This window comes from Mangifera indica, chromosome 9 (assembly GCF_011075055.1).
Source record: "Mangifera indica cultivar Alphonso chromosome 9, CATAS_Mindica_2.1, whole genome shotgun sequence".
Classification (NCBI taxonomy): Eukaryota; Viridiplantae; Streptophyta; class Magnoliopsida; order Sapindales; family Anacardiaceae; genus Mangifera; species Mangifera indica.
The window spans coordinates 1,413,167-1,431,453 of NC_058145.1; the positions used below are offsets into that span (position 1 = coordinate 1,413,167).

At 34.4% G+C, this 18,287-nt stretch overlaps 2 protein-coding genes across 6 annotated transcripts; one reads left to right on the forward strand and one right to left on the reverse strand.

The window, feature by feature from the left end:
* The first annotated feature begins 461 nt into the window (after nucleotides 1-461).
* LOC123224906 (mitogen-activated protein kinase kinase kinase YODA-like) lies at nucleotides 462-11,002 on the forward strand. Of its 5 annotated transcripts, XM_044648673.1 has the most exons (14): nucleotides 462-758; nucleotides 1,404-1,456; nucleotides 1,532-1,830; nucleotides 1,942-2,335; nucleotides 3,761-4,501; nucleotides 4,791-4,875; nucleotides 5,053-5,115; nucleotides 5,436-5,596; nucleotides 5,696-5,771; nucleotides 6,017-6,076; nucleotides 6,163-6,270; nucleotides 6,378-6,617; nucleotides 7,863-7,951; nucleotides 9,037-11,002. In XM_044648673.1, exons 3-14 carry the CDS (start codon nucleotides 1,788-1,790, stop codon nucleotides 9,548-9,550), a joined length of 2,574 nt encoding a protein of 857 aa, XP_044504608.1. In that variant the 5' UTR covers nucleotides 462-758; nucleotides 1,404-1,456; nucleotides 1,532-1,787; the 3' UTR covers nucleotides 9,551-11,002. The 5 variants fall into 5 exon arrangements, with proteins under 5 accessions (XP_044504608.1, XP_044504604.1, XP_044504606.1 ...); XM_044648669.1 differs by having other exon boundaries at nucleotides 1,532-2,335; XM_044648671.1 differs by having other exon boundaries at nucleotides 462-585; nucleotides 1,532-2,335.
* Nucleotides 11,003-11,181: 179 nt separating this feature from the next.
* On the reverse strand, nucleotides 11,182-17,496 carry LOC123224907 (short-chain dehydrogenase TIC 32, chloroplastic-like). The gene is made up of 8 exons (XM_044648675.1): nucleotides 17,308-17,496; nucleotides 16,098-16,329; nucleotides 15,856-15,935; nucleotides 15,111-15,264; nucleotides 13,277-13,355; nucleotides 12,329-12,410; nucleotides 12,001-12,047; nucleotides 11,182-11,529 (listed from the first exon to the last, which is right to left on the reverse strand). Exons 1-8 carry the CDS (start codon nucleotides 17,411-17,413, stop codon nucleotides 11,371-11,373), a joined length of 939 nt encoding a protein of 312 aa, XP_044504610.1. The 5' UTR covers nucleotides 17,414-17,496; the 3' UTR covers nucleotides 11,182-11,370.
* Between the last annotated feature and the right edge of the window lie 791 nt (nucleotides 17,497-18,287).

Here is an 18,287-nt window from a genome sequence, read left to right on the forward strand (position 1 = left end):
TCTATTTAGGCCATAAGGTTTTATACCAATAGTAATATTTTTAACAAAATTTGCATATAAAAACATCTTGAAAATATTGTTGTGTTTTTCTAAAAATAAAATATAAGAAATATAATAAAAATAAAAAAATATTTAATTTTACTCTTATAAGGTTTTGATTCAAATTTTTATAATAAATTTTAGAAAATTATTATTTTATATTAACTAAATTAAATTAAAATTTATTTTTAATTTAATAAATTTAATTAATTATTAATAATAATTTTATTTCTGATTTAATCAATTTAATTAATCATTGAAGATTTAACCGATCAGATGAATCGGTTCGAACTTAAAATCAGATTTTACTTCACTATTATAAAGTCCAAAGTCCAAGCCTTGGATTTACCGCACTTACGTATTAGTTAATTATATTAATAAGTCAATTTTTATTTAAGTTATAAAAATATTGTGAAATCAACGCAGAGACAGACAACCCCGTCCATGTCTCAGCTCAGACACACTCTCTCTGCAAACACTTGTATCAATCTCTGTCTTCTTCTCTACGCGATCTCTTCTCAAACTTCCAACTCTATATTTCTCAAAGTATCTCTCTTCACTCTCTTTCTCATTTCTTAGGGTTTATTTTTATTTTATTTATTTCTTCAATTACTCAACGATTCTCCTGATTCTCTTCACTCCATTTCGCCTCTCTAGTAATAATCACTTCTTCTTCATCTTCTTCTTCTCTTTAGATTCATTGCCATTCAGCATGTGAAGTGAGTTCTTTATTTTCTGTTTTCTTTTACTATTAGCTGGCTTCGATTCTTATTTTAATTTTTTATTATGTTTTTGTTTGGCTATCTGCTTTTAGATCTGGTAAGCTAAGATCCTAACCCTCTGTTTCTAAGATATTTGATTTGGTGTATTATGAGGAATGAGTTTTAGGTATAACTTGATATTGAGGGGCACCATTTTTTATAATTTGAAACTGAATTCGAATGATTTATGGTTTTATAATGTCCGTTGAGTTGATTAAGTCAAAAATGTAGTTCCTTTCAAAGTTGCTGGATGAAGTAGACATGAAACAGTCAAAACTCTGAACCTTGAGGAGGTCAGCCGAAGATTGGCTGACTAGTCTTAACTTTTTTATATGTGGGATAATTTTTTTGCCTTAATAAAAACTTTAAGGGTGTTCTGCATTATCCGCTTAGTTTGCTTGTTTGAGTCAGATTTTACCGGTCTAAGTGGTAGGGTGTTGGACTTTGCGTCGTTACTTGTTAGAGACAGGTACTTCCCTCATTCAAGTCTTCTTTGGAGGCATCACAATTAGCAATACATTCAATCATATGTAATAGTGTGTGTGGACCAACATAATTAAAAGTTTGTTCTGCTGAAGCTATTTTCTTGTTCTGTATATGCAGTCTTTCAGTTGACAAATACCACAAATATCTGGTGATCAATTGCCATCAAGCATGTGAGATATCAATTTCTTGAAGAAAAATTCTAATGCTTAATTTTCCTTTTACCTATTCTTTGTTATCTTTTGTAGGTTATAGTATTTTTATATTATTGGGAAGGTCACTTCAGTGGTCACCGACATTCTTAGCTCAGTAATTGTGACTTTCCAAGTTAGTGCCAGTGAATGTAACTGTTGGAAAAAAGAAAACCAAGCCTTCTTGTTGGACTCAGTAAGCTTTAGAAGTTGTAAATATCTTGGGGTACATGGTGATATATATGGGTTGCAGAGATGGAAGTATTTTAGAAGAACTTGTCTGCCATTAATCTATATCTTCACAATAAACAAAATGCCTTCTTGGTGGAGGAAGTCATCATCGAAGAAGAAAGCCAGTAAGGAAAATATTATTTGCACATTAAATCAAAAATTTAAGACTACATCAGAATGTAAACAAAGCAGTAGATCAGGAGGGTCTCAAAGATGTTACAATGATAATGTTTCAGGATTGGGTTCTCAATCTCGAGCTGAATCTAGATCAACATCACCTTCCAAACAAGTATTCAGGTGTCAGAGCTTTGCTGAAAGGACTAATACTCAACCACTACCACTTCCTGGTCCACACCCTGCAGCTGTAGGTCGGACTGATTCTGAAATTAGTGTATTAACTAAGCCAAGATTGGGAAAAGTTTCAAAGGCATCCTTGTTTTTGCCTCTCCCAAAACCAGCATGCATACGTGCCAGGGCAAATGCTACTGATTTAGATGGAGATCTGGTCACCACTTCCTTTTCCAGTGAGGGGTCCATTGATAGTGATGATCCAGCAGATTCCCATCATCACAGCCCCCTGGCAAATGACTATGATAATGGAACTAGAACTGCTTTAAGCAGCTCTTCGCGGTGAGCATATTCTAACCCATTAACTTTGATGCTTTAACTATTGATGTAAATTTATATGCATTGTAATGAGAAGGATCAATTGTACCAACCACCTGGAGGTTTCGGAAACTGAACTTAGAGCTGCCTTTGGGTTTATTATGCAAAAATCACCATATTATTTTGAAGATTAGTCAAATATCACCCTTTTGTATCAGAAGTGTACAAAATTTGACTTATTATGATCTTTTCAAATTGTTTTAAACAAAAAAATTCGCTTCACTTACGATCCTCTATTAGCCAACCAACTCCCCTCACCCTTTGTCAGCAGCTTGTCGCTGACCCTTTGCTGGCAGTTGCAACCCATCCTCTTTTTCTTCCCTCACCACCACAACTTTCTCTCCCCTCCACTCCCCGTACCCCAACAGCCCCTATTGCCCGCACCTAGCAGCTTTCTATGCCACCACTGTAAGTTGTCAACCAAGGGCACTCACACATCACCCTATTGCTGAACTCTCATTTCCGTCATTATTTCATTCTTTTACTTAATTTTTTACTCTGTATTTTTTTGGTTGTTTTTTGGATTTTTTTCTTTGACGTTGCATTTGTTGTATGGGTTTTCTGTTTTTGATTTATTTATGTTGGTGGACTTTGGTCTTGGAACCGCTGGATGTATTTCATTATGATTGTTAAGTCTGTTGTTATGATGAAGTGATGGTGGTGTTTTTTGGTGCCTGTGGGGATTTCTTTTTTTTTGGGGGAGGGAAGGGGGGGTTGTGGAGAGTGATAGTGGAGGTGGATTTGGTTTGGACTTGTGATTTTGTGAGGTGAGTCCTGTAGCTTTGATTTGTTGGGGGTTGTGTTGATTTTGGAGTTAATTTGTTGGGTGGTGTTCTGTGGATTTGGTGCTGATATAAAGGGCTGTTGTGTTGTGGTGGTTTGTTTGTATGGCTGTGAAAGGGTGGGGTTGGGGGTTTTTATTGTTTATGAATACAACAATGTGCACTAACAATAAGTACTTATTTATGTACTAACGATAATATATCACTATGTGATTGGTTGTTACTTTATCTCCACTTTAAACTAACTAATTACATAGTGACATATCATTATCAGTATACAAATTAGTCTCATTATAAATGCATTTAGTTTTATTGTTTTCATTTTGTGTTTTGGGAAGTGAGTCAAAAGACAAGTTTCTCCTTAGTCGATAACATAATTTGTAACAGGGTCAGCTTTAGGGGTGGTATCTAACTAATCTTCAGAGCATTAAGGGTGATTTTGTAATACACCCAAAATTCACATCTATATTTTAGTGTTTGAAACTTCCAAGTGGTTGTTTCAATTGATCCTAATGAGAAGTAATTTATGTTCTTGTGCCATGAATGTTTTTGTATACTTAAATTCTTAATCATCCCTATCAATTAACTCCAATTCTTTCTCCCCAAGCATGGTGGTACCCAAGGATCATCCGTCCAATGCTGTTCAAACAACCTCGAGAGAGGAAAAAAGCACATTAAACCTTTCATTGGGTAATCGTCTCTCTCCTAAATCACCTAAGCAAAGACCTTTAAGTGGCGTTGTGCCAAATCTACAGGTTCCACTTCATAATGCCTTCAGCAGTGCGCCTGACAGCTCCAAGTCAAGTCCTTCCAGAAGTCCAATCAATGGGTTTAGCTCCGAGCAAGTTGTTAATTCTGCTTTCTGGGCAGGGAAGCCTTATGTGGATGTCACAATACATGGATCTGGCCACTGTAGTCCAGGTTCAGGTCAAACTTCTGGGCACAATTCCATGGGAGGAGACATTTCAGGGCAATTATTTTGGCAACAAAGTAGGGGTAGCCCGGAATACTCTCCTATACCAAGTCCCAGAATGGCTAGCCCTGGGCCCAGTTCCAGAATCCAAAGTGGTGCTGTTACCCCTATTCATCCAAGAGCTGGAGGGACAGCTATTGAGTCGCAAACAAGCTGGCTTGATGATGGGAAACAGCAAAGCCATCGCTTGCCTCTTCCTCCTATAACAATTTCCAACTCTTCCCCTTTCTCTCATTCAAATTCTGCAGCTACTTCACCCCGAGTACCACGAAGTCCTGGAAGGGTAGAGAATCCAGTGAGCCTTGAGTCACATTGGAAAAAGGGAAAGCTTCTGGGCAGAGGCACATTTGGACATGTTTATGTTGGTTTTAACAGGTATCCTATAAAAAAAATGCTTGAGTTCATTTTTTGCTTTCGGGTCTTTACATCTCAAGCATGTAGGTGAGTTCCTGAATGACTTGCAGGATAGAGTTGTATTATTCTCCCATCAATTTATTTGTTTATCTTGTTAACCAATTGCACTGGCTCCTTTGGGTTTCTAAGCTATGATTAAGTCTGTTTCTAATGAAAAAAAAGAATATTTACGTTAGTCAGGTGTTTTCCCATAGTGAACCTTACTTAGATATTATGATCTGAATTAATTTCTTTTTCTTAATTGGTTTAGTGATAGCGGAGAAATGTGTGCAATGAAGGAGGTTACATTGTTTGATGATGCCAAGTCAAAGGAAAGTGCTAAGCAGTTGATGCAGGTAGATTGACTTCTCAGTAGACAGGGGAGCTATCAGTTTTCGAGATTATTATTATTTTTTTCTCTTTTTTAACTTGGTAACTTTATGGTACCTTTTAATAGAGGATTTATTTAATTGTCCCTTGTTTTATTTTAATACTGCCTACCTACAAAAAGTTCACACTCAAGTCTTCTTCAGGAAATTGCCTTGCTGAGCCGCTTAAGGCACCCAAACATTGTGCAGTATTATGGGTCCAAAACTGTAAGTCTAATTTATGATCATTCCTATAATTCATCTTATGAATTGTTATTTTTTTTCCCTTTCAGTATTATATTTGCCATAATGCCATGCATTCATCAACTTAGTGTAAAAGATTAGATTTGGAAAAAAGTGCATTGACAAGGAAAAGGGTTGTTATTAGTAATAAATGTATGCATTCTGTGGACATTTAATTTATGTTTGAGAAACTTCTGGGAAATAAGTTTATGGTTAATTTATTTTTAACAATATCATCATAACTTATTTGACAAGTCTGGTCATTGTCATGTTTATGCGTTAAATCTTTACTATTTTTCAAGCAGGTAGGTGAAAAAATTTATATATACCTGGAGTATGTATCTGGTGGATCCATTTATAAACTTCTTCAGGATTACGGACAATTTGGTGAACTAGCAATGCGTAGTTATACTCAACAAATTTTGTCAGGGCTTGCCTACTTACACTCTAAACATACTGTTCATAGGTGAATGAATCTACTCAATTTTGAATTTAAGTTGAGCTTGTAGCTTCTCTCTGTCAGATGTTCTATCTACATTCTTAAATAACTTCATTTTTTTAATAGAGACATTAAAGGGGCAAACATACTCGTAGACCCTAATGGTCGGGTCAAGTTGGCAGATTTTGGGATGGCAAAGCATGTAAGTATAGGCTTAATTATCTTTTGTTACAATAAATGGGGACTAAACTAAGCGCAGATATGAAATTGGAAATGTGGGATTACAAAAATGATGCATCGGAGTTAAATAATGTGCTAGGGTTTATATGAATTTAGTTGAATATTGTCAGAAGTATAAAATTGTGAAATTACACAGTTACATGTGCAAATAATCTTTTAGGTTTATTAGAGACTGCTTTGCCAACTTATCTTCTGTGCTCTTTGCAGATTGCTGGGCAATCATGTCCATTATCATTCAAAGGAAGCCCTTATTGGATGGCACCTGAGGTTGGAAACTTTTCTTTTTTGTGCTTAACCTTCTTAATCATCACTTGGTTGTAGACAGTGTATCATAAGCCTTAATGCTTGTGCAGGTTATAAAGAACTCAAATGGCTGCAATCTTGCTGTTGATATATGGAGTCTTGGATGCACAGTTCTGGAAATGGCTACGACAAAACCACCTTGGAACCAATATGAAGGGGTCAGGATTGAACACATTAAAAGATCTTTATTTTATCTTCTTAAGATTTCAGTTTGTCGAAATACTCAATTTCTTTATGAGATATATTTACTCGTTGTGGTGTACAGATTGCTGCCATGTTTAAGATTGGGAACAGTAAGGAACTCCCAGCAATTCCGGATCACCTCTCAGATGAGGGAAAGGATTTTGTGTGGCAATGTTTGCAACGCAATCCTGCATATCGTCCTACAGCTGCTAAGCTTTTGGAGCATCCTTTTGTGAAGTATGCTGCACCTTTGGAAAGACCCATTCTGGATGTTGAGCATTCAGATATACCCCCAGGGGTTACAAATGGAGTGAAAAATCTGGTATGTTCGTTTTCATTGATTTCCATTTAATCTTCTTTTGAACTTGCGGTACTGGCCTTTGATGATACTTTGTTTCTTCATAGTTTCCTTTGTTTTGGCCAGGAAATCTGGTTATAATATAAAATTCATACTGGCAAGCTTTTCTGAATATATTTTCATAAATTTCAATGATCTTGGGTGGGGTTTAGCATGCTATTTCTATTATGTGCATAACATAGTCTAGCAATATGGCTGCTGTCTGATCCCCGTGTTGGCAGTGAATTTGTATTAAGAAGTTCCTAAAGAGCTGTGTAAAACAGTGATTTCTGATGCCAGTTTAATTATTTTCCATGTAAATGACATGGATTTGTAATTTTGTATTAGTTTTGTTTGGTGCTTGATGGAAGTTGGCTTGGAAAGAGACATGTAGAATGTATAATCCTTAACGAGAAATAAAATATCTCAAACCTTAGGCCAAAGAAGGAAGAATCTTTACTGTTTATATTCTGTTTAGTAGGAGTTGGAAGAGAAATCTATTACTCTCAGAACATAACAACATATGCAACCTTTCCAAAGTCAGGTTTAAAATAATTAGATTGACATAGTATTTGCTGTAAAGTCCTGTCAAAAATGTTTGAGCAATAATTAATGACATGGAGATGCTTTTGCAAGTTGATCTCGAGTTTTATATCACAAGAAGATAAAGATTGAAGTGGATGATGATTTACTGGAGATGGGTGGCTAATTTTTTTTAGAACTGTTATATGATCAAATTTTCCATCAGAATTTTGTTACAAATAGAGAGCAACTGTTCCAGGATCATGGAGCAAATTGGAGGATAATAAAAGTTTTGATAGTGAAAGGGTCAAGGTGGATTGATTTTGTAGGTTCAAATGGTCAATTGAATAATGCATTTGAGCATGATATAACCCCAAAACGAGGAAATGATTGGTTCTAATAACCCTAAATTGTTGTGATAGGCCTCGGTAATGGTGACGACTATAACAGCAACCCAAATATGCCAGTTGTCTTCTAAAACTGAGCAAGTATTTGATAATTGATGTGTCTGTTTGCAATTATAGAGTTGGTACAGGTGCTGTTTTGACTGTGCAGAAGAACCAAGAAAATTTTCAATGGGTTCATGTTTTTGCATGTGTCCGCATGAAATCTTAAGGATCTGGCTTGTTTGCTAAATTGAACTCAAACCTGTTCATTGTGTGCCCCCCAATTCTGACTTTTACTTTGGCTTGTTGATCATCTTTTTAGGCTATTGGGCAAGTGAGAAACTACTCTCCGTTAGATTCAGAAAAACTTGCAGTTCATTCATCAAGAGTATTGACTGCTCCTCATGCCAGGTTCCCCTCTCTCTCTCTCTCTCTCTTTTCCTCATGTGCTTGCACTCACACACCACACATGCTCATACTTATCTGGAAATGTGATGTTTTGGTGCTTTTTTGGATATATGGCAAGAGTGAAGCGGGAACAGGATAAGAAGATGTTAACTTCTATTGTGCCATAGAACTTATTTCTTAGTACCTGTTTGATTATCAGTTTTTGATGTGGAACATAAAAGCACATTAAAAGAAAAGTGAGAAAAAAAAAGGGATCAGATGTTCACTAAGATGATCAATTTCTGAGGAAAGCAAGAACTCAACAAAAAGTATACCGAAATGGTTTTGTAAAAGCTGTGGAAAAAACCAGATTAGATATAAGATCTTTATGTAAAAACATGCCTCCAAAACAAAAATAAAACCAGCTGAGAAGAAAGAGGTGTCTTGAAACTTTAGCTCACATAGATGCGAAAAACCTATTAATCCCTCGAGCCAATCAAAATTTCTCAATTAACTTCTTCAAATTTCATACTGTTGCTTCTACATAAGTGACCCAAAGTGCTGTTACCACACATTTTCATAGGGACATCAGTGATGTGAGGTTCATTATACTTCTTTCTTATCTACATAAACCTAAATAAAAAAGAGGCTGTGGGTTGGTTGTTTTAATTTTGGTTCAGTTCTATTTTCAGAGCTGTTATTCAGCATTTTCTTTTGTTTTTTGGCTACTTATAGCTTTCAGCTAGTATTGTTTCTGTAAAGATCAAAATTTTGTAAATGTGTACTTGTCTATATTTGAAATACGTCCTCCATAAATAATATATCAATCCTATCCTTAATAAAAATTAATGATTTTAGTGATAAGTGGGTGCAATTAGAAGCATTATATGGACAAAATGCATAATATTTAATAAGCCACTCCACGAAAATTCTATTTTGTTAAGTCAAAAGAGAAAATAAAATTTCCTTTTATCGGAATCTCAATTTTGTTATTGCAAAATTTGTTTTGACCCAGGCCAAAAAAAAAAATTCTGCTTTTGCAATGCAATTATTTTTTCTTACTGTCAGAATCATGAACTTGTACCCTAATGTCAGTCCCTGATCTGCAGTGATATCCTTATTCCAAAGAACAAATCATGTCCGGTGTCTCCCATTGGGAGCCCACTTTTACATCCAAGGCCGCTGCAACACCTGAATGGAAGGTTTTCTCCTTCTCCTATATCCAGCCCACGAACCACTTCAGGTTCTTCCACGCCTCTCACAGGTGGCAGTGGTGCTATACCTTTCAATCACTTGAAACAACCAGTTTACTTGCAAGAGGGTTATGGAAGCATGCCAAAGCCCTCAAATAGTTTCTATAGCAATGGCCCTTATCAAGATTCAAATCACAGCATTTTTCGAGGGATGCAGCCAGGGTCTCACATTTTCTCAGACTTATTACCCTCTGAAAATGATGTTTTTGGGAAGCAACTTGGAAGGCCTGTTTGTGGAGAACCTTATGATGGACAGTCAGTCTTGGCTGATCGTGTATCTTGGCAGCTCCTTGGGGATCATGTGAAGATGAATCCATCACTGGATCTAGGTCCCAGCTCTCCTCTATCCACCAGGACTAGTGGTATCTAAACTTATGCATTTTCTTTTGTGGCTCACCAGTCTGATAAAGAAGTTTGTCAGACTGGATTTTTGGTCCTGCTGAAATATTTATTTACCATGTTAACTACTGTGGAATCTATCCCTGGATCTAAGTCCCAGCACTCCCTTAACCCACCAGGACCAGCGGTTTCTAATCTTAACGCATTTCTTTTTGTGGCACACCAATCTGAGAGAACTCAGAAGTTTGTCACACTGGAGGTTTAGTCCCACTGAACACTTTATCACCATGCCGACTTCAGGAAGCTGATTTTGTCAATAAAGGCGGGAATGGGAAATCTCTGGAATAAATTGGGCAAAGTGGCTGGAGGCCAGGTTGTCTTTCAGGCTCTTATCTTAAGCTATTTGACAAAATGATTGTAGAGTTGAATTTCAGTGGAACCAATGGATCCAAAATGGAGCTGGCTTCCCAGCAAATAACAAACTTGCCGATGTTGATAATTTGTGATATGATGCGGCATCAACTTTGTACAGAGCTGAGTCCATAATTGTCATCTAGTGGCTAACTGAATTGTGGTATTAAGAGCATAATTTAATGGTGGAAGATGGCTTCTGAGTTACTGTTGATCCAGTGTATGGCCCTTTAGGAGCAAATTAATCGCTGTGACTTCAGTACAGTTTTTTAAATCACTGTATAGGAAAAAAAGAAGAGCGATTAAGCTGGTAAAATAATTAGCATGTAGACTAATTTTTTGGGGTCAAACTGCTGTACAGAAGATGAGGAACAGAATCATCACAGATTTGTTGAGCTTCTGCATCTGTTTCTTGTGCATACTGTTCAATCTGATTCCTTGTATGGACATTACCCCTGCCATGAATCTGTATTTTCTGACACACTTTCTGGAGCAAGAATTCATTGTCATACATTGGACTAGATATTGTAAATTTTCCAAGTTCTGGCAGGTGACGCTGTTTTTATGAGAGGAGAAATGGGGTCTGCATTATTCTCGTATGATATGTTTCTGAGAAGGCAAGTTCTTTGAATCTGATATGTTTTGATGCCATTTTCAGGCGAAGAAATGGGCTTGCCCCTTTCAATGATGATATAGTTCGAGAGAGAAAAATTTTGGAATGTGTTGAGTAGGGGTGGATTTGAGCTGGCTTGGCCTGAATGGGTTGATTTTGAATTAGAGTTTTAGCTTGGTCTGAAATCAACTTATTTATTTATCCGGTGATACTAATTATCCCACCATACTATTTACCTCTACCACATTGTTTAACCTATTGATAGCTCTCTAGTGATAATGTGTACCAATTTGAACAACCTTGAGTTGGGTATTATGGTTTCAATCTTTGTTTGAGTCAATCCCAGACTTGGTTCAATTCGGATCGAATCTATTCTAGTGTTTACATGTATGCTTCATTGTACAGGTTGGAACTGTTCTAATGAAAAAATAAAAATCAAACTGTATTTGATTAGAATCATTAGATGCTCAATTTCCTTGCATGATTTGAAGCATGCACTCAGCAGGAACCACGAATATTATTCCCAGGGAAAATGCTTGTTTCAAACTTAAAGGGAGGGAATTGTTGTTTCATCAAACTTTGGGTGAAAGATAGTGATTTGGCTATAAGATACAGTAATAATATATCAAGAGTTCACAAACATGAAAGAGATTTGAATCCAAATCTTTTATTTAAAAGTTTTAATGTTCCACCAATTCTATTAATCTTTGGTTTATGAACACACTTTTTTTACAATCTGTAGAACATTCACATACTGGCAAGCCTTCTCTGTTGGGTACAACTTATAGCTTACCTTATATATGGCTGGCTTGGCTATAGTACCACCATCATTTGATTAAATTCATGCTGAAATCCCAGAGCTTCTTGGCCAAATCAGCATCCTTACCCTGCGCGCTTGTCTTCGCTAGGTTACTGTCCGAGAAGTACTCCCCGCTTATCCCCTGGACTTGGGGATGCAAGGCCACATAGCATGTCGTAGCAGCTCCCTGTATTCCCATTCACAAATTTACATGTGTAAAATTTAAGAATTTGAAACAAGTTTGTGTGATGATACTTATCATTGGTTTCAATGATTTACTATCAAGATATTATCTACTTTGATTGTTTTTAGGTTTTATAACTCGTTAAAAATTCAAAGAGTATTTAATCAGTTTTGTTTTATTATCTTTAAACGATGTCAGATGTCTAATACATATCCAACATCTCTTTCATGTTTTGTTAATGTAGGATTTGCCAATAGTGTTTGCAATACGCGTATTCTTAACCTTCACCTGGCCTAGCAGATACCCATGAAATATAATTGACAAAATTTGAAATTCATTTCTCCGTAGAGGGGTTTGTTCAAGTTTGGATGGTATGAATACTTGAAACAAGCACAACTCTTCAAAAACTGTGTCAATAATGTGCACAAGTGTCTCACTTATATTCTGTACAGATTTATGAGATATACAACTTACCTGCTTAACATCTTTAAGCACATATTCGCCAACCGTACTACAAAAGCCTGCATCAAAACAGAAAAAGCTGAGAGACCATGAAAGGCCTTTGCTCCAAACACATGACTGCCAAATTCAACTGATTCCATCTTATAAAATGCCTAAAAAAAAAAAATTAAGTTCAAACGGGAGTTCAAGCAAAGAGTTAACCCATCTACATTAATTTTTCTCTAAAGCAACAACCCACCAACCCTTCTCTAATGTTGTTTATTGACCAGAAAATAAGTTTTCCTCAGGACACCTACATCTAAAATTTCCATGTCATTACACGAAATGATGAAGTGATTACCTCTCATGACTCTGTTATAACGAGCAAGATTTGTAGCAATTGGTCCCGGATGAAGAGAATTCGCAGTTATATTTGCTCCTTCCTATTCAGAAAACCAAGCACCATTATAACAAAGTCCATGATGTATGTGGCATGCATACATTGACAATGTATGTGCTTGCGTGATTATATAGGTTATCTTTTCAATAGTTTTTATTACTGTTTTAAAAACCTAACTAGACCGGCCAGTTCAACTGATTGATCCAGGAACGGAGAATCAGTTTCAAGTCCAGTTATGGTAATATTAACAAGTAATTTATTTGTTACTTGGTCAAAACCAATGAATCGGATAAACCGGTTAAAACTGATAGAACTGAGTTTAACCAAAATTTAGGACATTTTTAGAAAATTTAATTATTTTTAAGTAATTTAATTGAATGAATTTATACAGATTTGAAAAAAAAACATAAGTTAAAAAATAAAATGAAAAAGAAGAAAAAAAAATCTCATATCTATTGAAATGCTTTTTGTAGACAATGACTTACAGGGTTATGTATTTTTTCTTGTATCATGAGATAGGAACATTTTTTTAATTTAATTATTTAATTGAAATAAAATTAATCATTATCATTCTATAGAAATGATACGTTTTAATCACTATAGGTCTAGATATTATAATTGATTTTTTTTTACAAATTTTTACGTAAAATCTGTTAGTTAATATGATATTATTTAAAAAATGCATTATAATTTAATAATAAGATGAATCGACCGGTTTTTGGTTTAACTAATCGAATCATGAATTAATGAGATAACTGGTTCAATCACTGATCTGATTTTAAAAACATTGATTTGTGCACGGATAGAGCTGATATTTCTCAGTGATAGTGTATTGTGAAATTGAGCACTAAAAGTCCTTCGAAAGAAAAAATTGATTTAGAAAAGCACTTATTTGACAGAAAAGCCGACCTTCAATTGTTTTGCAAGCTCATTAGCATGCAAAATGTTGGCAAGCTTTGATTGACCATATGCACGAAAACTGCTGTACCTGTCCATAAGCAAGAGCAGATAATCAAACTTATTCTGCATGCTATAGTATAAGTGCATTAAAATTCAACATGATTACGAGGGGGTCAACTTTATGAACTTAATGTGACACAACAAATTAACTAAATAATATTTCTGAATAAAGTATTAGCATAATTCAGTAGTTGTGAGACCGGTCACTAAATTCAGGGGGGTAATAAATTAAATCAAATTTGAACACTTTTTAACTCGAGTTCGGCTCTAATGAAAAATAACTTGATTTGAATTTGTCAAATTAATATTAAAGATGGTTTGAATTCAGTTTGAAAAAAAATGACTCGGTTGGTTCAAATTCATGATTCGAATATGTGATTCAGATTCGTGGTTTGAATTCATAACTCATTGACAAAACAACACTGTTTAACAATTATTTAACATAATTTGAATCGAGTCATGAGCTAAGTTCGAATTGAATCGAGTCATCTATCAAATTCGCGAGCCAAACTGAAATGAACTCTTTCTAGCTTGAGTTCGATTTAGTTTTAAAACAAACCGAACTTCATAACTCAAACCGGTTTATATTTGAACTAAATAAATTTAAACCAAATCGACTTTTGAGCTCAAACCAGTTTGGTTCAGATCTAACACTAGCTAGACCTAATATTTATCCTATTTGATGTAATTAATTTTAACCCAATATGATGGTTCAACTTAGATAAGATTCTTCGTTACAAAAATAATAGTAATAATAATAATAATCTAGAGTGAATACACATCAATATAATTAAATGAACAAGGCAGACATGCAATCTATAAAAATAAAATCCATCCTGTACTCTGTATAAAGCATGCTATATTTCTGAAACAAATGTCCCCTGTTAAGCAACTTCAGAGGTAAATTAATAATTGCAGAGAAAATTACCTTTGCCCACCAAGGTTTAGCTCTAAAACACTTTTTCACCCTTAGTTGGTATAAATAACATTTTCTCTTTCAAAATCAAACATAAATAACACTTTTTCCACCTAAAATTAGACTTTATTAATGAAAAAACAACATTTAAAAGTAAAATTATTATTTTATCTTAATTATTTTGTATTTTAAAATTATCATATAATCTTAAATTAATAAAAATTAAAAAAATATTTTAAATATCTAAATTATATATATAAAAAATCTCTTTTTTTTTTTTCCTTTCATTTTCACTTCTTCTTCCTCTCATCCTATAAATGGGGATGTCTTTGATGTACAATTATGTATCAAGGGAAAACGACAGTTTTGAAAATAATAGTCTTTATAAAATTTTTCAATGGTTACTGAAATTTTTATAAAAAGTTTGGGTTTTTTTAGAAATTTTTGAAACATCATAGTACCCCCTAATATTTTCAAAAAAAATGTTACACTCAAATATTTGAACAAAATGAAATTGAATTTTTATAAGATTAAATTGTCATATTTAAAATGTTTAGATTTAACACAAATTTGCTTTTATTTTTATAATGAATTGATAGTAAAATTACTATTTTACATTTATGTTGTTATATTTTTTTAACAGAGTTTAAATTTGGACTGAACAATATTATTTATATTAACTAGGGTGAAAAAGTGTTCATTGGCCAAGCCCTGAGTGGAAAAATGTCATTTACTCATAATTGTATTTTCCGACAAAACAACCCAAATTCAACACACCTGATTGGTCGATGAATGATCGTTAAAGATGCCAACTTGGAAGTATAAAAAAAAGAAGGATATTTCTGGGCTTGGGTTGGATGGTTTTACCCTGATTCATCATTAATTTTGTCAAAACGAATTCCTTCACGATATCCCCATCCGTGAGCCCCTGAGGAGACATTTACAATTCTTCCTTCCCTGTTGCTCTTCCGGGCTGTTTTCTTCATAGTGTCCAATAAAAGACTAGTCAAAAGAAAATGACCTGCCAATTGTATTAGAAAGCAATGGTTAGCAAACTAAGATCCACCAAGATATCATCGAAAGTAAAATAGGAAAGATTTTTCTCTTTCTTCAAGACTACTATGTTGTTGCAACTCTTTAGAGAAAACTGATCCCCATTGCCAAGTAATATGTGCCAAGAGTAAAAAAATAATATTAACTAACATTTAACAAGATGAAAATTATTTGTTGATTCTGGGTATTGACACTACTCCTTAAGAGCACCAAGATTACACTATATCCCCGAAATAGATGTGTTAAGATTCCAAGTATAAGTTATAAAACTTAGATCCTATATTAGATAATATGAGTTTCTAGTGTGGGGTTTATATAGTTTTAGGTTCTCCAATCTCAATAGTTTTTGAGGTGTGGAGAAAATTCTCTCAAAGTTCATATTATTTGATATTAGAGTTATCACCATGTCTCTTAGTTACAATCGTATAACACGGGTGGTGGTGATATCAGTATTGCAGTGTTAACCCAAAGTTTTCTAGTGTAGAGTTTATATAGTTTTAGGGTTTTCAATCTCAATAACTAGCAGTTCTCTCAATGTCCATATCAATATGTAACTCACCTACATGATTTGTAGCAAACTGCATCTCTATATTGTCCTTGGAAAGCATGAATGGGGATGCCATAATTCCTGCATTGTTTCTTGTGGCAGAAAAGAAAGTTTAGTACTTAATAGAATAGTTCCTTGAGCTTATCAAGCCAAATAAAAAAGAGCAAATTTATTTATGTATGTCTAAATTAAAGAGGTAAAGACCAAAAGACATTAAAAGACCTCTACCATTCAAGCACTTATTGTTTTCTTACATTAAAAGATTCAGTGGAAGACCCTGATTATTGAAATCTGTTGCAAATTTCCTCACAGAAGCCATGGAACTGAGATCCAACTCCATTGCATCAACTTTAGCTTTGGGGATTTCCTTGACTATTGCTTCTTTGACATCTCTAGCCAGAGCCATATTCCTGACCCCCATAATAACATGGACGCCCCGCAATGCGAGGACACGTGTAGTTTCAGTGCCAATCCCACTGGTTGCTCCTGTAACCACAGCAGCCATGAGGGAAAAAGTACACAAGTTCATATAAACAGCAAATATCATACAAAAACAGGTCACCCTTGATGTTTGATATGTCCACAGCCCATGGAATTTCCAATTCTTACCCAAGTCATAAGTAGCAATTAGAGAAATGTCTACCTAACCAAGGAGCATAAGGATGAAGTCCAATCTTCATATTTAAAGTGACATCTAGGATTAAAAAAAATCAAATTAACATGCAAGTGACAGAACCCTTGAGTACAAAAATAACTGAAAGTTCTTTAGGTAAATCCCTTAAATAGGGTGGATTCAATCCTATTCAAGCTAGGGGCCAGCTCAATTTTGGATAGAATCCATAATATCCAATTTGAGCTCATTCAAGCTAGTGCATAATGTCACTGAAAAGCTGCCAGCAGGGTGAATATCATTATCGGAATGATTAACAGTGTCATCGGCAGAATAAACAGTGCCATCAATGGGCAAACAAGCCAATCTTGAGTTGAGTTGCCAAACTGGAGCTCCAACTCGTTCGAATCAAGCATTTAATCTTTATCACACATAATTTATATGTGTAGTACTACTCCATAAGTTGTTTATTTAGCATAAGGAAGGAGAGTGATGGGATGGCATCTCTGACAAAAGGAACCCAAAAGTTAATGAACATAAATTAGCAGATATTTAGCAGGAATTTGTACTCTGTGTTTTCATCAATATCAACCAAACTGCAATTGGCCACACCAGATAAAAATTCAACAGTACAAATCCCATTTTAGCTGTAAAGAAATAAATGCTCTCATCTAACATTTGCGTAAGCTTAACAGTGTAACAGTTAACATTCCTCAATATTAAAGATGCCAAATACAGCATAGAAACTAATTGAATCATATTTGCAAACCATGTAACCGACAACCCAAGAATTCTAAAAGCAAAAAGAACTCATTCAATAATGAACATAATAAATAAATTAAAAGAAAAAAGACCTGTAACAATGGCAGTGAGACCAGTTCCATCAATTCCTTGGGTAACTTCCTCAGCTGTTGAAGAAGAAGAGAACCCAGATGGCCCTTTTCTACCAAAAAACCACATCTCTCTTTTCACAAAATTCTCGCTAACACATACTTCTAACAAAGCTGAAAAAATCAAGGACCGGTGGAGTTATATGGTACAGTAAAATAGTTGTCAAATACTTGTTCAGATGAGTGGTCTATTCGAAAGGTGAAGCGGACCGTTTCATGTATGTGACAGACCAATGGGCCGTGTTGGGCCATTTTCAACACGATCTACTTCATGACAGGTCATATCGGTTGTCCAGTGCCAAATGATAGACTTTGTGGACCATATCGGTGTGGGGCATACCAAAGCTTAAGACACAGTTCGAAAACTTTCAAATCGTGGCTTCAAAAAACTTTAGTGGATCGACATATCAAATTATTTTTTAAAATTTAAAATTATTTAATTTTTTTATATGGTTGGAATTTGAAGATGCTCGATACGGCTCATGAAACTCATGGGTTTGACAGACTCAATAAGATTGTAAAATTAAGTATGCTAAATTTATTTGAAAGGAATTGAATTTATATTTTTTTAATAAAATTATATGTATTTATTTTAAATATTTAAATAAATATATATTTAATACGTATTATCATATAATTAGATATTTTAAAATTAAAGATAAAATATATAAATGAGCACGTATAATATTACTCTATTTTTTTTTTATCAAAGCATATAATTGTTTTGTAATTAAAAAATCGAAATTATTATATTTTCTTATTCAAATGATAGCACTTTCAGATTTTTCTTTAAAATAAATTAGATATCAAACAAAGACAATATGAATTATTTGTTTTCTCTTATTTAATCGAAATTATAAAAATTTAGTCATTTAATCGAAAAATTTAAAACTTGATCCATTTAATAAAAAATTTTAAAAGTTCGATATCTCTGACAAAAAGAG